The sequence below is a fragment of the Lottia gigantea genome (assembly GCF_000327385.1).
Source record: "Lottia gigantea unplaced genomic scaffold LOTGIsca_145, whole genome shotgun sequence".
Classification (NCBI taxonomy): domain Eukaryota; kingdom Metazoa; phylum Mollusca; class Gastropoda; family Lottiidae; genus Lottia; species Lottia gigantea.
The window spans coordinates 163431-189775 of NW_008707710.1; the positions used below are offsets into that span (position 1 = coordinate 163431).

At 31.0% G+C, this 26345-nt stretch overlaps 2 protein-coding genes across 2 annotated transcripts; one reads left to right on the forward strand and one right to left on the reverse strand.

Annotated features, from left to right (window-relative positions):
- Nucleotides 1-873: 873 nt before the first annotated feature.
- On the forward strand, nucleotides 874-8300 carry LOTGIDRAFT_238415 (hypothetical protein). Its single transcript, XM_009050120.1, has 16 exons — nucleotides 874-936; nucleotides 1162-1282; nucleotides 1654-1781; nucleotides 2366-2410; nucleotides 3083-3142; nucleotides 3441-3555; nucleotides 3769-3893; nucleotides 4326-4367; nucleotides 4690-4792; nucleotides 5070-5197; nucleotides 5575-5616; nucleotides 6078-6140; nucleotides 6258-6372; nucleotides 6617-6741; nucleotides 7351-7386; nucleotides 8205-8300. The coding sequence occupies exons 1-16, from the start codon at nucleotides 882-884 to the stop codon at nucleotides 8282-8284; spliced, it is 1383 nt and encodes a 460-aa protein (XP_009048368.1). The 5' UTR covers nucleotides 874-881; the 3' UTR covers nucleotides 8285-8300.
- Nucleotides 8301-18075: 9775 nt separating this feature from the next.
- Nucleotides 18076-25959, reverse strand: LOTGIDRAFT_140188 (hypothetical protein; the record flags this gene model as incomplete). Its single annotated transcript, XM_009050121.1, has 5 exons — nucleotides 18076-18230; nucleotides 19609-19710; nucleotides 20648-20747; nucleotides 24096-24203; nucleotides 25861-25959. Coding segments are annotated over 5 exons (564 nt in total), but the record flags the coding sequence as incomplete, so codon positions are not given.
- Between the last annotated feature and the right edge of the window lie 386 nt (nucleotides 25960-26345).

Below are 26345 nucleotides of genomic sequence, written 5' to 3' on the forward strand. Positions count from 1 at the left end.
AGAATCCAGATATTGAATGCAAAATCTTGGCCAATCACAAACCTGCAATCTGATTATTAAGTCACATTATTGAGCACTCTACCGCGCCCGTTAAAAGATCATATACAAAGCATCTTTTTCTTTATTATAGCGCAAGTCAGTACACCAAAAATGTTTTCATCATTTTTTTAACTAACAAAACAATTACTAAGCTAATCAGCACTTGTAAATGAATAGTCCTTGCTTTTTACCACGGCCCGAGCTTTTTATGAGTTAAATTCACCACCCAAAAATACCCCCCCCCCCCCCTCCTCTCCCTTCTTTAAACTTATGGCTGTTTTTTTCTATTTATTTTTTTTTAGCTGCACAACAAGGAAAATAATTCTTACCAACTAAAAACAACACCTTAAGTAAAGGAGCATCAGAAATAATATATATATATATATATCATAATTATAGTCAAATTGTCCATCATTGATTAATATAAAAAACTAAAAAAAACTGCTTAATATGCAAACATCTTGATCATAAAAAAATCGTTTTTAAAGGAAAATTAGCCATAACTTCTGAGCATCTAAGTAATTGAGTTCACCAAAAAGACACAAGATAACCAGAAAATCATATGACAGTCTGTCCATACAGTTTTAAACAATTCGTCCGTTTTTTATTGCTTTTGGGTATACTATTCTATTTAACTCCAGTTTCAAACTGTGCAACTAGAAGAACTATGGTAGGGTAAGTCATCAAAATATAAATTCTAAGACTGTACACCACCCCAGCTTGAAACAATGGAATACATCAAATTCATTAAATGTATTGTCATGTTTTATGAGTAATAAATCATTTTGTAAAACAATAGACGCCTTTTCATCGATGTTTAAGTGGCACATTTGACTTGGAAAATGGCGACACGTTTAATTTTATTCCTGTGCTTTTTCACTATTGTTTCTTTGGCAGGTAAGCTGAATATAATTAAACAGAAAATTATAATATTTTATTTTTTACGCGTGATGTGCGCAGTAAAATGCATATAATGTAAAATTGAATAATTGTATGCGTAAATTCACGAGAATAGGGCTATGGACCAAAATTCGCTTTACTATTGAAATTACAGTGAAAATACCTCATTTTGGGTTATACATTATTGTGGAAACAAATAGATTTCGTTTGATCCTTTAATAGATTGTCTCAGCAACTCTACAGAAGTCAACCATTGTCAATTAGACAACCCCATACTTGGCTGTTACCGCAATGTCGCTAAAGAGATATTTGATGCTGGTGAAGACGTTGGTAGATACTGCAGGTAAGATAGCTTTGGGACAAGTTATTCTCCATGACATTGTTTGACCATTGCAAAAGATACATGATAGTTGAACACCGTAGTTTGAACGCAAAAACTATATTTCTATCAGCTAGCTTTGTTACAAGTAAATTCTTCATGACATGCCTTAGACATTGGTTTGCCATGGTAAATGATACATATATAAGCTAACAAAGTAGCTTGAACCCTCAAATTCAAATGCATATATAGGTACCGCACAAATACAGAAATGAGGAAAGGTTAACCTATTCTTCGAAAACGAAGATATGTTTTATGTCAAAGATATACCTGGATAATAAAGTAATGAACCGTATCTTGAAATTGCACATTCAGGTTTGTAAAATATTTTAAAGGGCCATCAAAGAATATATGAGCTGTTCAGAGAAAGTTGCCTGTGATTGTCATCTGGGAAATACTGATCTGGTTTTGAGAGAAATAACACGTTATGTTGCAGTTTACAAACATTACAACTGTAGCAAAGGTAAACTTTATGGTTAACCAAACAATTTGCAGTAATATGTTATATTGACCAACATGTTGTATCCTTGCATAAAACGAGATCAAAATAGTATGCCTTCAAGTTCATAGAAGTATATGGCAGATGATTTTATTTTTGAAATAAACACACTTCCCTCCTAGAAATTTCCTGTGAAAATGACCAACCTTTCGCGCTGAAAATTCTATTCTGTAATTCATCAAATTAAAGACAATCTAAGATCAATCAGACTAATTTGTGGGCCTTAGAATGTCACCTTAGAACAACCCGTAAGTGACCAATTATATTCTTATTGCTTGCTTACCACAAGTTACCACTGACATGCTTAATTATGTTAAATGTTTGCCAAATCAACAATCAAGTTATTAATTATATTATTCAGTGCCATTGAAGACTTTTTACCATGTTTTGAGGAAAGTGCTTGTAGCTGTGGACAGACCAATTATATTCTTATTGCTTGCTTACCACAAGTTACCACTGACATGCTTAATTATGTTATACTCTGTTTTAAATGTTATGATTTCGACTGATGTTGGTCACAGATCATAAAGAAACTTTCTATATTTCAGAACTGAAAGAAGATCTACAAATCACCCCTGGTATAACGTGTCCAGGTTAGAAACTTTTTCTAAGTCTAAAATCTAAATTACAATACACATCATGTTGTCACTTACTACTTACAATACACATCATGTTGTCACTTAGTAATTACAATACACATCATGTTGACACACATCATGTTGTCACTTAGTAATTACAATACACATCATGTTGACACTTACTAATTACAATACACATCATGTTGTCACTTAGTAATTACAATACACATCATGTTGTCACTTAGTAATTACAATACACATCATGTTGACACTTACTAATTACAATACACATCAAGTTGTCACTTACTACTTACAATACACATCATGTTGTCACTTAGTAATTACAATACACATCATGTTGACACTTACTAATTACAATACACATCATGTTGTCACTTAGTAATTACAATACACATCATGTTGTCACTTAGTAATTACAATACACATCATGTTGACACTTACTAATTACAATACACATCATGTTGTCACTTAGTAGTTACAATACACATCATGTTGTCACTTAGTAATTACAATACACATCATGTTGACACTTACTAATTACAATACACATCAAGTTGTCACTTACTAATTACAATACACATCATGTTGTTTACTTCATGTTATGTCTGTGGGATACTTCACTAACTTACTGAGTTTTATTTATAATTTAGACTTTTTATTTCGTAGGTGAATCCAAAGACACATACAATATCGATGAAGCTTTGAGGGTGTTATCTTTAGATACATGTAAGTAAACAAACCGTCAAAACGGCAATTTCTGACAAAGGTTTCAAACTGAAACTAATGTCCAAAACATATGAGTAGGAAAAAAAATCAACTTACTATAAAATAATATGTCATATGTTCAAAATAGGTTTCACTATTTTACACGTTTCTATATGTGTAGGTCGTATACAGTAGAAAGTGCAAAAACAAAAGAGAAAAATCAACGACGAAGAATTGCAAAAAGGCAAAAGACCAAATTGTTGCTAGTCAAAAAGAACACCAAAGAACACATTTACAATGAAAATTGAATCTATTTCAGTACCAAATGTAGGAATATTAAATCAGCATTGTGTTGGTATGAAAACGTGTTATAAGACGCTCAGTGATGCAAGCAGTGTAGCTCTTTACTCGAAAAATTTAACTGGGTTTTGCAGGTAATCAATTAAACAAAATATTAACCATAAAATTGATTGAAGCCGACCTCAGATCCATTGAGTGTGTGAATATTTGGTGACATCTACGTAGTAGAAGAAATGATTCAAATATCTTTGAAGATTTCTGAGAAAAACATAAACATTGTAAATCTTAAGTTGTTGGTTTTAAATGTTTGCCAAATCAACAACCAAGTTATTAATTCTATTATTCAGTGCCATTGAAGACTTTTTACCATGTTTTGAGGAAAGTGCTTGTAGCTGTGGACAGAGTCAGAATATGACCTTTGTTCTAACAATTGCAAATGAAAGACAAGCTTACAATGGATATTGCAGCATTTGTAAGTCCTTTTCCCCTTAGTTACTTGACGAAGATAACAATTATGATATAAATATAATTATATTAATGATATAAAGGAGCATAGGGACGCTTGAAGCATGATGTAATAAGACAGGATATCAGATCAACATACAATAATTTAGTAACAAGTTGAGATTATTCTGAATGCCAAGTAGTCTCCTATTCGTGGGCTATCCATGTCGATAACAGAATGGCGTTTGAACTGCAAATATTAAATAACTTATGACCTTTAATTCCTTTTTTGAGACCATACGTAAATCACCCTGCATCTCTGAATATAGTCTAAGAGAATTCAAACAACGAAATTGAAACTTAACTGTGCAAGTATAACATTACCAGATCACCCGCAAATATACAACTGTCTTTATGGATCGCCTTCCACACATCATATTCCAAACTAACTTCATTTCAGTAACAAAGGGGGTATTCTATGAAGCTGGAATCAAATGCCCAGGTATGTAAATTGAATATTCAACAACTACTGAACCATTGTAAAATATTTAACACTGTGAAACAAGCATAAAAGTTTTCTGTAAATTTGGGGGCTGATAACGACGTACATCTGTCATGTTTCACAGGGTTGTAGCCATTATTTCCGGGTATCTTCGGGAAGAAGTTGGGATCTTCAATATACCGTACCTATTTGACAGCACAGCCTCGGTTTGTCCCATTCGAACAACTTTAGGCCTATGTCTTTACTGCCTATATATCCAAACATGACAGGGATAAAAGCGGATAAACGTAGTTTTACAGCCTTTTTTACAACTTTCTTTTAGCTATCACAGATATTTGTGAACAAGAAAATCCTATTTACGACTGTTTTAAAACGTTTATAAAGAAAGTTCGTCCTTTTCGAACAGATCGATCGAAATCTTGTCCGTAAGTAATTCTTACAGTTTATAATTTATATTTCAAAATTCCCTCTAGGACATGCACACTCGAACCCTCCTCATGCTGGCACAAAAACACGAAGTGCATGTGTCATGTGACTTTACTTCCTTGACGACTAAGAAAATAGGTTTTAAATAGGCCCCAAATAACATATCAAATGGGTTGGAAAATTTCCAAATCGTATTCAATAGCTGAATAAACAGTTTTAAAACATGTTGAAATGAATTAAGTCATGCTGCAATATTAACATAATACTTCATTTCAGAGCATATAAGGAATATATCAAATGTACAGAGAACATGGCTTGTAAATGCGGTTTAAGAAATTCTGTTCCTGTATTGCACAGTTTAAAATCCTCTTTTGTTGGTTATGAGAAAATGGGTTGCAATAAAGGTATTTTAGGCAGTATATAGAGTTTGTAAACTTGGTTGGAGTACCAATTTACATGAACAAGTCGTATTTGCATGTATAATATTCTCGCACAAATGGCCATTAGTTCCTTTGTGTTCACGAGTTGCAGTAGCAAACTAGATGTAAGACCATCAGAACAGATGTTCAATTCTAACGGGAAAACTATGAAATATGTATTTTGGGCAAGTCTTTGCTCCTTTTATTCGAAATGCAGGAGTTGTTCGAAAAAATAACAGTAAAATTTAGCATTAGTTTTTATGTGATGAAGTACATAGGGCCTATATTGAGTTCACTACTATGAAAGTGGCGAACCACTAAAACTGCTGGTTTTCTTCATGATTTGGGCTATATAATTTCAGAGAGTGGAAAGTTAGATCTTCAATTCGGTGCCAGTTGTCCTGGTAGGTATTTCTCACAACTTTTCCCGATTCTCTACCAATTTCTGGCATTTTAGAAACGGTTCAGTAACTTACCGTGATCACGAAAGATATACATTTTAAAAATAATCGACAGAAAATAAATCAAAACGGAATAAAAATGAAATGAAGTTATACGTTCTACTTTTCTGCACCATTTGGGCTTATGAAGACGGGCAACGCCATGCAGGGTGCAATGAGGGAAATTTTGCCAGGACAGAAAATTAAAACGAAAATGGCAAAAGTAGGCTAAGGGTGTTTGTTTAAGGGAATTGGAATTTTCGAGCATATATGTAAAAGATATACATTGAAGACAATTGCAAGGTTTGAAATACTACAACCTTCGGAACATCCTTCATCATCTGTCAAATGCTAAAAGCAAGAACAGCACCATGTTTCATCTTATTTGCCAGGTCTTCTTATCAATTCTTTTACGTATTTTTCAGAGGGTTCACCAAACTATGGGAGTAAGGGTAACGAAGTTGTAACCAGTATCGGATTGATGGAAAGTAAGTGGAAAATTTTTTAACTAAACAATATTTTGTGACGTCTGATTATACATATATTAATTCACACTATTGCCGTTCAAAACTGAGACTTTAATTGGCCATTTTTTCTCGTTCAAGATGATATGGTTTTGGCTGTGATTGAACACTGTGAAGCCTTGAAGCCATGTTATTTTCAATTAGATAGTAGTACAGCTAAATCATTTTATAAAAAAGAAGTAGATGCTATGTGTCAGTAAGTACAAAGGCCTAATCTATCCAATAGTCGTTTAATAAGATTTAAGAGAAAAAATGCATGTATTCGCTTTTGAATAATAACGATGCTGAATGCACAAGTATATGTATTTATCAATTTTACTAAGTAAATAGCATATTTTATATTTATTTCTTCTCACTTATAATTTACAACATTCATAATAATGAAAAGGTTTGCATAACGCCCTTCTTTATATACAATACCTTTACAAACAATGTTTCAGAGCTCAGAGTGATTTTATCAAATGTGCTGAAAAGGCTGGATGTACTTGTAACAAGTATAAAGATACCAACTTTATATTGTTTTTAATCAAACAGAAATATTTACATCAACAGACTTGTCCACAAGGTAAGAAGTTTGTCATTATGACGTGGAATCTTGCACTATCTTCCATGACTTGGTGTAAGAGACGATGCTGTAAAACCCCAAAGTTGAAAATATTCTGGCATAGAAAATACTTTTAAGGCATCTCAAATTCTATTGATAACTGACACTGAAAGTGAATCTAACTTGATTCAGATTGAAATTATACTATGAAGCACAAGCTACCAAGCTACTTAAACAAAAAGTTCACTCGGAGGATGCTTTCATGAATGTCCAGCATGCCAAACAAATTAACAAATTCCGCTTTGTCATCTAATGGAACAACTAAGTAAGTAATATCAGAGGTCAAAATTCAAAGTCAAGACAGAATGCGAACAAAAAATAAATGGATGCAACCCAATTTAACAGTTAATTGTCATCTCATTTCCATCCCTTGACCATGTATGTGACCAGAATGTCTGTAAATTCACAGTTTTTAATGTAGAATATGCAGCTTAGAGCTACCAGAAAAAAAGTCTCACCGCTGGTATAACAGGAAACAAATACAATCAAGGCCGCGAATAAGTTAAAATACTATATGAATATCATAGTCACTTTTAAATTTTAAACCATTTATTTATATTCATATTTCAGACATAAGAGTTATGAAAAGTTTCAAACCGAAGTGTGGTAAGTGTTTTTGAATCTATAGTGAACAAATGAAACAAAATTTCTTTTAATCGCGTCCAGTTTTCACCTTTTAAAAATATATATATACAAAGTAATTCGGTGCATACTCTCAATTTAATAACAAAATGATTTTCTCCCATATTTAATTGCAACAGCATTAAGTTGATCTTACACGGCAAATTTTGCACGAGTTACTTTATTATCTATTAAAAGGCCTAGTTACCAAATGAATATATATGTCAAGTTCTCGTTCAGTCAAGGTAAATAACACTAATGAAGGTACAAGTATCAGGTTTCGTTCTGTGTGCTGAGCCTCTGAAAGCTATTTAGACAGATGTCAGCTGGTGTAGAGACAGACAAAATAGGCCCTTATAAATGGGTTATTCCGCATCTCCGCAGATTCGGGGGTTTTAAACCTATTTAGATACCTAAGATCTGCAAAACTTATGACACTTACTTTATAACTAAATTATAACACTTACTTTATCTTTATAACTAACTTATAACACTTACTTTATAACCAACTTATAACTCTAATTTTATAACTAACTTAAAACACTAATTTTATAACTAACTTATAGCACAAATTGTATAACTAACTTATGACACTAATATTATAACTAAATTATAACACTAATTTTATAACTAACTTCAAACACTAATTTTATAACTAACTTTTAACAGAAATATTTTAACTAACTTTGCCTATAACAGGAAAAAATAATTAAAATTTTTTGATTTTCAAAATAGACGGTATCAAGTTACAATTTTATGTTAAAATAGGAAAACTAAAGCTAAAAAATTTAATTTTTTTTTAGGTTCACAGTCCATCAACAAAACTTCAACTGTACCATGTATTTTAATTGTCTTCATACTTTTTACTCTTTTCTTTCAATAAATTCATTTACATCATCATTACTGTACGCTTTTAAATGTGTCTTTAGACAGTAAGAGCTGTGTTTTATTTCTACAGAAAAATATATGCAAACACACACACGAAGGATCGTGAAAGGGTAATATATAAAAAATAAACTGGCTTAAAGGGAAATTTAGTGTAAATAAAAGATAAAATATGTGTCAAATGTCGTATAACATGTCAGTAAGTCAATCACCTATACTGGTAAAGTCAGTCCACAGCGATATAGACCCAACTGATCCGTCAACATCAATAGTGTTTATGATACAAATCTCAACATCAGACTATATATAAAGTTTGAGTGTCATAAGTCATATGGAAATTGAAAACTATAGCTTTACAATTGTTTTAAAAAAATGAAATATCGGTAAAACATTTAATAACCCTCGTCTCTCTCCCCACCCCTTTTATAATAAAATTCTGATTTAAAAAGCACAGGATTGATATGAAAAAAAAAAAGAAACATCGCCCTTTGACCCAACAGAAGCATACAAATGTCTTCTCTTGACACCAACTTTGTGCAGATAATCATCTGTCATTGTTATTCATCACAATAAAATTCTATCAACTCAAGACCAAGATATTCTTTTAAAAAGACCAATTTTACCGAACAGACGACAATTTACCACCTCATCATAGCAGCTTTGTTTTGTTTTTTTTTTTTTTTTTTTTGTATTGGAAGCCTCCTTATTTTATTATGTCTTGAAGTTTTGTTTGGTTTTTGTATTGGTAGCCTCTTTTTTTGTGCTTTAAAATGTTTTCTTTTTGAAAATTCACGAAAAATTATACTCTTAAACATATGAGTTGTAATTTAGCCTACTGTTTGTTGACAGAAAGTGTAGTGTGTTGTGTTTGGTTTTAAAACAAAATGGCTTACCTTCAGGATTACGAACATTGTGCTTATTGGTACTCACTGTCCAAACACATTATTGTTCTTAATTGGCCAGATCCGTACAAATGTTATTCTTTTAACTGTCAACAATAACACGTTGTCAATTATATGCACGCGTTGTTTTGACACACACAAAAATGTACCTTCAACACAATCCAACTCGTTATGGAGTACAAGCACGTGCAAAGTAACGCTGACGTCTTGTTTTTTAAAACGGATGTATTTTCGTTTTCTAAAGTTACGTCTTGTACACTTTTAATTACAGTTTAAAGTTAAAATGCAACAATTATATCTGAACTTCACCGAAATAGTTCGTAAAATTCACAAAATACTTAGAAAGACACAACATAAACAAAAGTCATCCTCACTCAACATCAGGCGAACGTGCTTTGCCAAATATGTCGGTGGAGTCCATTTTGTCGAAAGGGGGGATGGGTTGGACATTTCCAGGTGTTTCTGGACGGTCAAGTTTTACGTTGTGATAAGTTATTCTAATAAAAGTAGCAACCAAAAGAAAATTTTCCATATAATCATTCACTCATAAATCTGTATTTGAATGGCTGATTGAGGAACATCATATCAGATACTCCAAAGCAAGTATTACTCTCTTCTAGTTGCGTTCGATGACAGTATCCAGATCAGAATATCACTTGATTCTGGACAACACTTGGTTCCGCGTTCAGTAAACTAAGCAGTTTCTAATTTTCAGAAAGCGGCGAAAATTCAAACTTGATCTTCGTTTGATGTTTGTGTGGTGTTTACTTCTGTTTAAATGTGAACAGAACGATGGCCGACCCACATAGGTGCTGACAAACTACTTCCATATATGGTCGAGGTGTATGTATACTATAAAAATCATATGGCAAAAAGTAATAATTGAAATTTCGAAGTTAATAGTTTGTATGTAGTGAATTGCCAATCCGTTCCTCGAACATTATTTATGAATGGTTTATCGGCACGTTTAGATGATGATATCGGATCTGTATAGGACATCCGAGGAACGGATAGGACAAGATTTAGGGCGAGGAAGTTAATAAAGGAACATAGTTCAGGAGTTAGTTATTGTGATAATAGAGTTTACGAATGAAATTAATAAGAGAACAGAGTTTAGAAATTAAGTTAATAAGAGAATAGAGTTTAGAAATGAAGTTACTAAGAGAACAGAGTTTAGAAATGAAGTTACTAAGAGAACAGAGTTTAGGAGTTAATAAGAAAATATAGTTTGAGAGTCAATAAAAGATATAGAGTTTAAGAATTGAGTTAACAAGAGAATAGAGTTTAGAAATGGAGTTACTAAGAGAACAGAGTTTAGGAGTTAATAAGAGAATAGAGTTTAAGAGTTAATAAGAGAAGAGAGTTCAGGAATGGGGTTAATAAGTTAATAGAGTTTAGAAATGGAGTAAATAAGAGAACAGAGTTAAGGAGTTAATAAGCAAATAGAGTCTGGGAGTGAAACAATTTTGTACAATCTGTTTTTAAATGAGAGAAGAGTTATCCATATATCTCAAAGAGGTATTGGCCTTCAATTAAAAGTTGATTGACATTTTTATAATTTATTCACAAAATATACATATTCTATATTCATACTTAACAATGATATGGGTGATAAGTGTTTTAATATTCAATTTACATATTACATAAATTAACAAATATTGACCTGGGCATAAAGGGATTATTTTAAAAAAATCTGAGTTTAAAATGCAAATTGCATTCGTTTCAAGTTTTTATCTCACTTTATTTGCCATCGGCAATCTGACAAAATTGTTATGTTTGTTTTGATCATTCAATTCAACCAATCAAATTTGCTGTTTAGGAAAATTTCCTTACAATATGTGAGGAATTTTAGGATATTCATTGCTAAACATTGACTTATATTGCCTTGCAAGAAAACAGGGTTCTCGATGCTATTTGGTCAAAAGTTCCACAGAACAGAATTTGAAGAAGAATTTTATCAGATCAAAGATGGCAAATGTAATAACTAGTAAAAACCATACAGTATTGAAACGTAATAAATATATGAATAATTATATGTGATAATATTCATGTGCATGGAGGTATCATTGAGTTCATAACATTTGTTTAAAAAAAAAAAAAGGGTGTGACAAGTTTTGATATATATAATCAACATATATATATACATCACATACATACAAATATTATGTGAAATATTCGCATTAATAATCAAATTACTTTCATTTGCGTGAAATACTTACATTAAGTATATTAAATCATGGAAGTGTCATCAACATATATTATCATTTTTTTTTTCCTATTTTTTTTTCAAACATGGAAAATATATATACAAAACCAGTTTTGTACATATACCACTTTGTTTTTAAATATATGTGCAACTTTGCTATACATAAAAAACATGTTTTGTTTTTTTGTTTTTAAAAATAAGTGCAACAGTTAACAAAAACATTTTAAGCTTTGCTCTGAACACATGTGTTAACCAAATTTGTATTTTTTTCCCCTAAAACCATCTTGATTTATGTTTTATGAATATGTAAAACTATAATTTCAAAATATTTATAAGGTTTCTTCCAAAAAGTGAAATGTTTCTTTTCAAATAAAATTTATCTGTGTTTTCAAAAACAGCTATCAGTGGTATTTTAGATACACATAATTTATCTCATGTACATATCTAATGCGATATCAGAAATGTATTTTCTGAAACATAATGATAATGCAGATAGCTGAAATTTAAGTTTAAAAGGATACTACCTCTTAGAATGGACATAAAATTTAAAGTCTCAAACTTGGTCAACAAGAGTATTTATTCATCAGTTGGACTTACCAGGTGTCATGACTAAAGAATAGAATCTCTATATAAGACGTTATATCCATTAAACTAAATAATTATTGTAACAGATTTATATATGCTAAATATGGCTGTGTCTCATTAAAAGATGACTCGTCTTTTTAACTTTCATATGCAAATAATTCTGGACACACATGGATTTAAAAGCTAAAATTTTGACAGTGAGCTGTGAACACTATTACTGATAAGCTTAGCTAAAAAAAATCCAGTTTCTGAGACTAAAGTATGATTGGTCAAAAAGAATGGCGCATCTGTCCCTTTAATGTCTTAAAAGTGATAATGAATATGCTCCCTTTGCATCACAGGCAACCTAATATCATTTAATTGAAGCCTGAACAAGAATATCCAGTCTGATAGTACTCTTAGTACACATATTTTGCAATATTGACATAATCGGTTGTGTTACATTGTCATATCTATGCTGAAAGAGATTCAGTTATTATTTTATCAACATTCATGTTAGCGATTGGGAAATAACCAAATATGACCTCACCCAGATTAGGCTTATTGCGAAATGTCTTCAAAAATATAATGCTGTATGATGATATATGTCAACAAAATTTCCTTTGAATTCACCATTGTATAGTATTTTTCCAAGCATTCGAATATGATCTTCTTAAATCAAGACGAGTTTTGTACACATTTCATATTCACATAGATAAAGTATTATTTGCCTGAATCTCACCAGGAAGAAAATGAACAAAAGACATCTGCTTAGGCTAGGATAAAGTGTTTAAGTTTTAGGAGATAGAAGCACTGACCTTGGTCAATGTTTCAATATACAAATAAAATATTGCAGGTATTTATTGAGCAATAGTTTAGTGTGATTCAGAGTCAGAAATTTTGCGTGGATACTTATTTGGTTTTGAAAAATGAAGTACAATCTAATAATTAACACAATGTACACATACATAAATAAATAATAATATAATGACTTATAAAATAATTAACATCAATAATATTTTATATAAATATATATTAACATAAATTTAACAATAATCATAATAAGCTTTTAAACATTTCATAAATTTACAAATATAGGTCTTTTTTGGTTTTCTTATTTTTCTTAGCCAAAGTACTCTTCAGAATGCTTAATGTGTTGATTAAATCAATATATTATTTAATTGTAGACAAAATTTCTCAAGACTTTATCTCTGGAAAGTGTTACAGGTAATTTAATCGATATATTATTGGATTGTAGACAAATTAATTCTCAAGACTTTATCTCTGAAAAGGGATGCAGGTAATTTAATCAATATATCATTTAATTGTAAACAAATTAATTCTCAAGACTTTATATCTGAAAAGGGCTACAGGTAATTTATATTGATTTTTAGGCAGAGAAGTGGAGGAAATTTGCAATATATATTGTGGATGTGTTTTCTCAGTGCAAGACTCAAAGAGTAATAATCTTTCACAAACAATATCAAAACTAACACTTGTCCATAAAGTTGCAATTTTTATTTTCTTTATTGCATTTATTAAAAAGTGCACAAATATGTAAACACAAAAAACGGGATTTGGTGTATGAAAAGATTATCAGGGCACATAACTAACATAACTGCTCATGAACAACTGACAAACTGTTCATGAACAACTGACAAACTGTTCATGAACAACTGATAAACTGTTCATGTACAAATGACAAACTGTTCATGAAGATTTTGGATTTTGATATTTCTATTGAATTTTCAGAAGTATTTTTTTAAATGAAACTGATTGTGAACACAGGACATTATCACACATATCACATTACATAGGGTTGTATCATATATATGGAATCACCATTAAAGGTGATTTAAAGAGGTTTTCTTTTTCTTTTGTACTTGTATCAGAGACACTGATTGCACCAATTTGCACCATTCCAATTTTAAGTCATACGTCTGTGGTTCCTGCAATTCCACTAAAACTTTGGATTTTCTGCTTGCATTACATAAGGCCCTTCGCGATTAGTGAGGTAATCAAACATCAGATTTATTGGAATTGCAGGAACCACAGACGTCTGATTGGAAATTGGAATGGTGCGAATTGATGCTATCCGTGTCCCCGATACACATAAAAATTTTAAAAAAACCTTTTCACAATCCCTTTAATGTCACATCACATTGGATAGTATCATTTCAATGTGAGGCATCACCATGAATATCACACTACATCACATCATTGTGATATGACCATAAATGTGACATCACAATACATATCACATCACATTGGGCTGTGATAAATGCTTCACATAATCAAATACATCAATTTCAATCAACATACGACATGTGATACAACAACAATATCACATAGATCCAATCAAATGAATGTGAACATCACATCACAACATATTATGGTGTGATAACTGTTTATTAATTATTGAGTGGCATTACGAGTCAAAAATCAAAAAAATAAATAAATTTCCACAGTGTTAATGAACACATATTTAGCCTTTGGTCCACAAACAACTTTTGACCTATTGTCTTATGAAAAGTGTGTTAGCCTTGCTTCTTTTCCTGATCCTCTTTATTCTGCCGCCTGATGGACACCAGCTTGTCACCCACTAGGTAATAATAGAAAAAACTGGTTAAAGCTGCAAACAACTGACATCCCATGTACAGATTTCTGTTTTCAGAGGTTGAATTGCTGTCTGATAATAATACATCAACTGAAGAGACTGAAAAAAAAAACAGGATATTATAAGAGTTTGGTTAACAAATCAAAACCTTTACTTCAAATAAATAAGTCCTTTCATAATATAAGCTTAAAAGTTATTTGGAGTCTTTTTTGCACTAATTTCCACTGTTTCTGAAATTTCGGACAAATCTCAAATGAAATGAAATAAAGATCGTGAAGAAGTGAGGGTGATTTTAAAGTAAAAGTGAAATAAAAGAAAATTTAATCAGCAAATTAATCTAAACTTCTTGAAAAAAAATAATAATCTGACAAAGACATTTATGTAGAACCAAATTCCATTTTTGTGGTACAACCATACAATAAGTGTTTAGGTGCACGATGTGAATATACTGGCATCTACATAAATATCTATTGCTAAGAAAATGATTTAATTTCAACTGCTCTGGTCCAAAAAAATTGGAATATGAGCATTCATCAAAACAATCTAGGCAGTATTTTCATTATAATATTTGAATTCATTCAAGCAAAAAAAAATTCATTTAAAATTTTTGAAATAAAATAAACACATCCTTTCTTGAAATTCATTTGGAATGTTTCTATTTATTACTTAAATATGAAAAAAAATATGAGAAATTATTTTACTATTGATCTAACAATGCATTGACATATTTCAGCCTTTTAATATTTTCTAAGGTTCTAGGGATATAACTGTCTTTATATTTGATTTACCAGCTGATGACATTGCCATATATTTAGGATCTTAAACGAGTGCTTATGTCTTAGGAAATGAGTTGCCAGATATATTTAATTTGGCAACAACTTTCATATAACATAAGCGGTCTTCACAATAACAGTGACAAATTCTATTTATCACACAACTATCAATAAATGTATATTTTCCTTTAAAAGTGTTTTTTTGAATTTTTCCTATCATTTTTAAGAGCATTGGAATAGCAATCTAAAAATAGTAGTGTTAGTCTAAGAATGTCTTTGCATTGATAAAAATATAAACATAAGCACACATTATTTTTCAAATTTTGTTTTTACAGAGGGCAATTACCACCCAAAATTTTGGACTTTTTAGGTTGAAATTTCTAGGAGAGAAATGTGTTTCTTTTCAATGTAAACTTACAAAAGATTATAATCTTAACACAAAGACATTCTAAGACTAACAGTACTATTTTTAGGTTGATATTCCAATTCTCTTCCAATAAAGAATAAATTTTAAAAACTTTTTGCATTGCCCAGACAATAATTTGTAAAGCTATCAAACTATGATTTTATGAACCTGTGTTATGAAGTTGTGACCAAGGTTGTTTATAAAGTATTTCAACTGGTAAAACAAATATTTAGACGACTATATGGCTTAGATTTAGGACTACATACATTTCATGTTAAAGTTACTCAGGGAAAGGTTACAATATTCATGCAAACACATGGTTAAAACACATAATACATTTACTATTAAAGACATTCTGATTGCTTTGGCCACAGTTCATACATGGTAACCATGATCATGGTGGGATTGAGACCATAAAAACTCCTGAATGGTATACAAATATATACCCAACTATATTCAAAATATATTTTTTCCCCTTCCTTTGTAGAGATTCTATGCCAAGTTTTCACCAGTTTTTAAAGGGACAGGTGTGCCATTTTGGGGGGTTGGTTTTAGTCTTGAATATGTGTAAATAGTCTTCAGAAGTACTAGAATTGTTTAAAATCACATAATTCCTTTAAAAATACTTCAAACTAGGAATTTTACTCACTATTTCTATATATGTCTTTTCTATATATCACAGAAAATCTTACATTAACGAGTCTTCATTCAAACACAGATAATTCTGGACACACATGGATTTAAAGGCTCAAATTTCGACGGTAAGCTGTGAACGCTATTAATAATGATTAGCTCAGCTAAAATATTCCAGTTTCTAACACTAAAATATGATGATTGGTCAAAAAAAAGGTCCCTTTAAAAGCTATTCTAATTAGTGAGTTCATGAGCATTTCAGGTTTCGTTTTGGGATCGTAAGTTCTAAGTTTTCTATTAATCATATCTTGTCAAGTGTGAATTGGTTTTACAAGCTGATAGTTCAATAAAAAAATTCCTATCCGGTATATGTTGGTCTTTATAGCTGGCCATCATCTAATTCCATCTCCAAATTGTCATGTTCTACGTCGTCAAGTTTAAGATTTTTGATATTTTTTTGGTTAGAAAAATTTTGAACAACAAATAAAGAAATTAGGTCATATTGCCTACAAGTATAATAATAGCTTTTACCAAAGTACTTTTTTTACCTTTAAAGAGATTTTTGTGAAGAGTATATGAGCTTGACAAAAAATAATTTTTGTTTTAAATGTTGAAAATATAAATATAATTTTTGCTAAATATATTGTTTATTTGATGTTCATGGTGAAGGTGGTTACTGTTTGATGTTTGAAGAAATATCATTGTGATGCACTACCTAACTGACTTCAAAGACCACAGGATTTTTGCCTCATAGAAAAGACACTAATATTGATCCAGCCTTAATGTAACTTCCGTTCGTATCAGTTAAATATAAACCACCAGAAAGCAAATATCAAATACAATGAAAAAAATATTTTTTGGTTCAATTTGCAATTGATTTTCTGACGAGCATAAATATATAGATTTGAATACACTTATCATTAAAGAAAACATCCACAAATCTTATCCTATTATTATTATGTCTGTACATATGCCAACAAAAACAAAGTTTGATGAAGCCATTACCAAAAGAAATATTTATTTTTAATAATCTGTAACTTTTTTTTTTTTTTTACTATGAAGAGGGCCTGCATCAAAATAATACTATGCATATCTGTGTTTTTGAAAGCAGGTCTAAAAAGAAAAAGTTTTTATTGAATCTACCACTAAAGTGAATCAAGGCTTCATTTTATTTTGGTAGATCTGAAACCAATCTAAGTTCATGGACATGTGACATATATTTCTAAACTCAAGCAAGAAAAGTCATGCTTTAACTGAATAACCCAACAATCATTCATAAAAAGGAAATCAATATCTAACAGGTCATGCAACCGAGCAACAATGTTAATTGTATTATTAAATATTAAAAAGTAATATTATTAATGGAATTCAATCAAAATCTCAAATCCTACTGTGCATCTAACATTGGTGGTAATTGTGGGGAAGAATGCTTCAGGCTAATAGGTAACATTCAATTCTAAATCTACTCAAATTTCTGGTTGGTGGTAAGGTTAAATTTCTTTTTGGAAAAATTGTAAAGATAGAAATGTTTAAAAACTGAAAATGCATGAAGCTGAATTAAGCAAACATGAAGAAAACATGGATTTGTGAAAAACTTAATTATCATGCAGACGCAATAAGCGTAAAAAATAAGGGCAAAAAGAACCAATGAAAACCGTCTGCACTTACACATTTGAACCAATCAGAAATTAGTAACAGTAGCGATAATCTTTGCCTCTCCAATCTCGATTACTAACACTCCAGTAGAAATAGGCACTGAACACGATGAGAACAAGCCGACAGCACATCAGAACTAACGGACTAACAGGCAAAATATCACGAACAGGGAGGGAAAAAGCTGAAACTGCAAGGCATGGACACGTTTTAATAACTATATCTGATACAAATTTTATATTCATTTCATTATCAGGCATTTTTGCTGCCAGCAAACAGAAAATTTTACATCAGCATTTCTCTGTTCATCTGTTTTCAAACTGCACAACAGTAATTTCTGAGTGGTCTATAAACGCATTAACAGAAAAAGGGCGTTTATAAGAATGGTATTGTTTTAAATTTGAAAAAAACATTTATCTTATTCATAGAAAATATTGAAATCATGGTACACACAAACACTTAAACAAACATAAAGATTTCACAAGAAATGAAGAAATGAAATAAACATGCTTCAAAAAGCAAGCACTTTTTCATCAAATTAAAAGAAAAGAGTCTACTTAAAATCAGATATAAACTAAGGTCCATTCCAGAAAAAAATGAGAAAAATGTATATGTTTAAAAATTTATGATGAATATTCGATCTATTTGAAGGAAATATTACATGTTATTGAAAATGGTAATACTAAAATGTTTAAACATGGAAATTTATACGGCAGCCGGTGCCAAATCAGTTCCATCGCATCTTTTCAGAAGTGTATCACTTGTATTTACTTGCTTTCATTGTTATGAAATAATATACTTTAACAATGTCCCCTCTTTCTGTATTCCTTAAATAAAATCATACATTGATCTTTGGCAAAACATTATTGAGATTCAATTAATTAATTTTTTTAAATTCATCAGAAGTTCATGCAAAATATCTTCTTCTGTGCCATATTCCTTCACAATCTAAGTATACAAATTTTACCTAGGAACCTATCAAATCCACAACTCAGGGCACAGAATTCTCTTATAGAAATATACCAAGGTTCATCAAAATCAGATAGAAAGCTAAGGCCACATGTGGCACAGAGTGCAAATTTGCATGGAAATCTGAAAAAAATTAACCTTCTAGACTTATTAGGTCATGTGCTAAAACAGTCAAAATTTGCAAAAAAAATCTTATACGTCAGAATCCCAATATGAAAGTATCAGCAGATTGCCAAGGTCAATGACCTTAGACCTTGTAATATAGGTAGAATAGAACATTTTTACAGAAGGGAATTAATACTAGGTACACGTATTTATAATTTATATATTTATATAATCATATTTATATTTATAATCGAAGTAGCAAAATATATACACAAGATATATAATATATGTAATTGTTTGAAAACACTCTAGCATATATATTTTATATATTTTCATATATAATAATTGATATACCTACAGAATATACAGTTGATATACTGCTTATTAGCTTATTAAACATTTTTTATTGCACCTTAGAAAAAAAAATTGGCCATAACAAAAATACACTAAACAACATTCACTTAGATATAATATATGGTTATATTTTTACTCACCGATCATTTGAAGAGTGAAATAAACAATACTTGACAGTAATGCCATGCGTATTATTTCACGATCTGAACTTTGTAATGTACCCCAATACACCAGTGATAAACCTGCAGTGAAAATAGTGAAAAATATTTCTTTTAGACCACATTCAAAGTTAAAAAATGTGAATCATGCTTAAAAATTTGCATCAAATTCCATCTTTAGGAAACTTGGTATGCATGTATATATTGATAAGATCTATGTCAAGCATAAATTTGGTGATAATCAGATGAACTCTTTTGGAATTATTGCCCTTGGCTTAGCACAAACATCTAAAATTCAGCTTATAGACGCTATAGCAAAAGCTCAATTCCTCACACAACTTTCTTGTTATACTGAGAAGTCAAAATATAATAAATATACTTACTGAGTATTACTGAGTAATGGCCAATGTGTATTATATTATCTACTTGTAATACGGAGCCAAATGTTATAAATATTCTTACTGAGGAGTATTACTGAGTAATGGCCAATGTGTATTATGTTATCTACTTGTAATACGGAGCCAAATGTTATAAATATACTTACTGAGTATTACTGAGTAATGGCCAATGTGTATTATGTTATCTACTTGTAATACGGAGCCAAATGTTATAAATAGTATTACTGAGTAATGGCCAATGTGTATTATGTTATCTACTTGTTATACTGAGAAGTCAAAATATAATAAATATACTTACTGAGTATTACTGAGTAATGGCCAATGTGTATTATGTTATCTACTTGTAATATTGAGAAGTCAAAATATATAAATATACTTACTGAGTACTACTGAGTAATGGCCAATGTGTATTATGTTATCTACTTGTAATACTGTGAAGTCAAAATATAATAAATATACTTACTGAGTATTACTGAGTAATGGTCAATGTGTATTATGTTATCTACTTGTAATACTGAGAAGTCAAAATATAATAAATATACTTACTGAGTATTACTGAGTAATGGCCAATGTGTATTATGTTATCTACTTGTAATACTGAGAAATCAAAATATCATACTTACTGAGTAATGCTGTACCATATAATCTAATTGGTAATGATAAATATTTCCCCTCTTCTGATTCTAAGGTGATGTCAAATAAATGAGATGGAAATGCTAATGCCTGAAAGGAGACAGAGATACTGATATTAATAGGTTGTAACATGTCACTAAGCCATTTAGTATGAATAATCTCATCAAAGGAATAGATTCATTTCCTTCCACTAGTATCAAATGAATCATGGGTTACTATTTTGATTCCTTTATTTTCAGGGGGTCACTATTTTCTTTCTGGAAATATTCTAAGGTTACAATTAAAAATCTCAGTGACTGACATTTGGTTAAAGTAGCTCCCTGAGGAGAGTTTTTGGCTAGGTTGAAATAAACAGTGACATGCAGAGGATCTATACTTAGAGTCAAATCAATCTGTGTAATGAAAACTAGTATTAATCTGTTTTACTTAAAGGGGTATTCTGTTTTTTTGTAAAGAGTTTTCATTATCAATAACGTCGTAAATGACACCTGAAAATATTTCTAAAGTATGTTATTTATATCTATGTATCTTCTTGATTAAACTGAATTTGTTTGAAAAGGGTTAATTAAAAACTGAGAGTAATAACTGTTAATCAAGCAGTTTTGACGGTATTGGTGTTGGGTTTGATAATGGCTCGATAGGATTAGTTCAAACCTCTAGAATTCGCAGGAGACATATTTCTCTACATTAGGCGTTTATGTTACTTAAATCCGTACAGAAGTTTTCTACCAACTTGCAAAAAGCATAACAAACTTGAAAACTTTGCATAATGCTTGTAATTTTCTTTGGCGTTTAAAAGTTAATGGCTGGATTCTTTAGTTAAATCTTTAAAATACGTTAAAGGGCACATTTCTCTAGATTTTGGTGTACAGTTTTCTCAAATTAGCCAAAAAAAATTTTGACCTATAAAAAAGCAGAATGTCCCTTTAACCTCAATTAATATTACTAGTATACTCTAAGAGGCATAAACACAATCGTAGCTGATTGATCGTTATCCTGAGCAGTTCTTAGTTGTGATAACCTTGACCTGTCTGGAATCAAAAATCTTAAATCAAGAAATCTGCTGGGAATGGAATTATTGTTAGCGGCGTTAGACACATCAATTTCTTGCTTGCATTATTTTCTCATTTTATGGTATTCTCCTTGATTCTATCAAAGCTTGATTGATTTTCATTGGGTAACCCAACTTCCTATAACGGATTACGCTTCATCAATTTCAATATAAATATATTTATTTTCTTGTCATACAGGAACAATGGAATAAAGAAATTGTTCTAATCTGATCTAAATATATATAAAATAACAGATTGCATCTCAGAATTTGTCTCTATACAGTAGAAGTCATGTCAATGCAAAGTCATGAATTCTATAATAGTTCTTTTATTTTCTAATTTGGTGATCTGAATTCACAAAAGACTATCAGCACCAGTAAGTTTTCTTTAACAAGAAAAACTGCATGGTTCAGTAGCTTAGATTATCCAGATAGACCAACAAAATTTCCTGACATGGCCACACAATCATCTACTTGTGTACTTGTGCAGTGTACAGCAAATGTCACTGTTGGCCAATTCTTGTCGGAAAACTTTTCAGCAATTAATAATATGTTTAATAAAAACTTGCTCATTTCTATGGTGCTTTTGTCATAACAAGTGTGTTCCAAAGACACCAAGCAATTGTAATTAAGCAACCAAAGATCCTTAGTCAACTATTGACTGAGAAAAGTAAAAAAAAATTGAATTTTGTTTATTATTTTTATGAGAATTGGAATAGTAGCCTCAAAATAGTACGGTCTTTGTGTTGATAAAAATATTAACAGGAGCACACATTTTATCTTCAAAATTTGTTTTTACAGAGGTCCATTTTCAGCCAAAATTTGTGTCTTTTTTGGGGTGAAATTTCTAGAAGGGTATTGTGTTATTGGATAAAATTCAAAAAAACTTTTTACTTTGCTCAGACACAATAATTGTAAAAAAAATCTATCCAGTTTTCCATGGAATGTTGACGCTATTCTTGGAGACGAATGTAAAATGGTAATGAAGGAAGGTAAGATTCCAATACAATGTTATAGCAATTAAAAAACTGAATATAACCAATTAAAATCACGTTATTTACTCGAGATGGGTTTGGTACTCATATAAGATTCATGAGTTTGCTCTGTGTGTGTTGGGAAATAATGTGTACATGCATGTTGATTGGCTAGTTTGAAAGTTCCTAATACCAGGTAATTCTTGAAAAATTCAACATTTAAAAGTTATATTTGTACTAATAAAACCTTTCAGATCTAGTCAACTGCTCACTATAAGTTTTTTTTCTTTTTTGTACGAAAGAAAAAGAAAGAAAGAACTATATTTTACAAGGATAACAACTTAGGTTCACAGTTAAAGATTCTTTCTACCAGCTGGTCCTTGGCCTAACCTCTTGGCAATGATCTTTCCTGGATTATCCATACCCATTTACAGCTGGGTCGACTGGAATTAGGAGTGAAGATGACTTATTCAGTGTTATCGGATTATCACATGCCGATTGAGAATTGATCCCACAGTAGCCATTTGGTCGACCTAACCAAGCAAATGACGTCATGTTAAGAACCAACGCTCTAACCGACTATGCTATAGAACCTCACAAATGTAGCATGTGCCAGCATGTTGGAAAGAGAAAATTGACTATTTACATTAAAGGAAGCCAAAAGGACGGAGAAAAGACAAATTCACAACATATTTTTTTCATAAAAGATTCCTTTAGATATATTTTTATGTCACAAACTTTCACGAACTCATCTGTAGTCTACATTTTGTCATAGCTTGCTAACATGCAAAGTAAAAGCCTTAGATCTGTACTAAAATTTATCATTTTTTGTGAACCAAATATAAAGCCATGTTCAAAAGAAACATTACTTTTGCCACTCTTATATAAAATTTCATCTCATATTATAGGTTGAATGGTTGTTTTTATTCGACAAACTCGAAACATTCATTCCAAATTCAAATAAGATTTTCAAACAAATGTTTCTTAAAACAATAACTGTGTTCCTACTGAGGGTAAAAGCCAGCTCTAAGCTAGCTTTCGTGTGCTCCCACTAGGCAAATTCCCAAACCGTCACAGTTCGGGAAACGAGAACCTTTCTTTTTGTTTTCTGCAATTTATAACTGAGAGCTATCTTAAATCTTAACTTAACCAGTGGAAATGCAAAATGGCAGTTTTATCTCGTTAGGCAATAGGGGGCGTACTGGTCTTTCTGGTCTATTGCATTTCTTACTGTTCTAAGTGTCAATAATAAACGACTTTGTGATCGTTACTAAAGTTGTTCGGGAATCAGTTAAACTCAGTGTAAGCGCAACACATTCGGCAATAAAGCTGGTTCTAACCTAGCTTAGAGCTAGCTTTACTTTACAATTCTCAGTGGAAACACAGTTATTGTTTTGCAGACAAAAGACTTACCCATAGTGCAACTACTGTGAAAATTATAGCTAATATTAATTGCCATATTCTTAAACCAGGTGGTAATCGTACATATAACTGATCACTGTGGCCTAATATCTGACTCAACTAGAAAATATAAAAATATATATAATAATAATACGCAAGCGAGAAACTGACAGAAACAAATTACATGAATTGACTTTTCACCTTTCAAGACATTGATTCTTGTCAACCTTTTGACTTTCAAAAATGGAGAAAAATTTGATTTTGAACGACAGCCAGCAACTTGCAACTTCTGGAAAAATCTGATCAATTTCTGAAATTTATGTGTTTCATTTAAGAATGAAAAGTTGCTGCCAGTAAGTATCAGTTGTTCATGTTCAACTGTCGAACAAAATTCGTGTATGTTGACCCGAACAGGCAGAATTCGCAACATCTAGTTGATTGAGGTTGTAAGCAGACAGTTGAAGTGAAGAGCACTCAGGAATCAGAGTGATAACCTCTTCCTTCCTTATCAAAAATTTTAAATTTCAAGGAGAAAAAGAAACAGCTTTTCAAGTCTAATTAAAAATATTAAGCTTTAGGCTTACTGGAATAGATGATAATAAAGTGGTATCTCATGAACAACCCCATGTATTTTCCTGTGTCCAAAACTTCATACACACTCACATAATATGTAATAGCTAATGGCAGATATGACTTTTATAGGATACCACTATGTCATAATCAATGCCAAGTTTAAAGATGGGTTTCCTTATTTTTTAGTGTCAAATTAAGCAACTATCATGTATTCTTAATCATATCATATGCATATAATTAAGGGTTTTAACCAATCATAAATGTCCAAAAAAAGACTTTTTGACCTATCTTGATCAGTTACTCATTGGAATTCTGCTGGTAATTCTCTTCAAATTGAGCTAATTATGAATTAATTATGGACATGTGAGACAAACTGGTATTTTTAGAACACCTACTTTCTTTTTTATAAGTTATAGCATTTTCATTTTCATAAATAAAAATAAGGCAACCCATCTTTAATGAAAGTTTATGTTTATTTTGAACCCATTGATCAAGTATGACCAAATTTCAAGCTTTAACTTTCGACAGATTGTGGGTTCACAATTCCACCAAAACTAAGACTCTTACGATGTCACTGTCACAAATGCTTCTGAGAGCACAAAAGGGATGTCATTAAATGAATGGTTAAATTGGAATTACAAATTGATGCTATCAGTTTCCCAAGACACATACCAAAAAAACTCTCTTAACAAGAACCTTTAATAAGAATTGACATATTGTTTTTTGAAAAACAAGCTTTCAAATCCCTAGCTAAATAAATTTCTATTAAACTTAAATGCCTGATCTATTAGTTTCTCAATAAAATTGAACAATAAACATATGAAAAAAAATTACCATGATTTTTTCAGAAACATTGTCCTTTGGGGCTTGTCATTGAAATGACACTTTTAAGGGATATTTCTTCTTCAGATGACCAAAATATTAAAATTTTTAAACTTGGTCTTTGTTCATCAATTGACTTACCTGGTGTCATAACTATACAACAGAATCCCTCTATAATCTAATAAATCTATAAAACTATGTAATAATTCATTAAACTATGTAATTTCGAAACAGAATTACTTAATTTAATAGATATATCGTCTTATATAGAGATTCTATTCTTTAGTCATAGCATCTGGTCCAACTGATGAATATATACAGGTAGCATTCCTTTTAAAGACGTCACAATAGCATTCCAAATGAGTGATAATGTTTTATTTACCTTTGATCTGTGAACATCACCATCATCTGTTTCACCAACTCCTAATAATTTTCTGGTTTTCAGGCGACTGTGTAAATCTCCACTACTGTGTTTTCTGAAAAACACAATTAATAAAGAAATTTAATATTGAGACTCATGTCCAAGTTTACTTCTGCATCAGTGAACTTATATTTAATTTAACACAACAGCAATCTTCAATATGACTTTAATGAAGACCTTAAAGAGATCTAGTCATATCAATATTTGTCATACCAACTGATCTTAAATTATGCTACATGAAGTTCTTTTCAGAAATAAATTCTGACTGTGTGTTCATATGCAAGTAACTACATCCCATGAAATGAAATGTGGGCTAATGAAGATGGGCAATGCCATGCAGGGTGCAATTTGGGAAATTTTGCCAGGACAGCGGCATTAGCCTGTTTATTTTGGATTTCTAACTGTTGAGGGAACTTTAACGGTCACAGTCTATAGCTGGATTATTG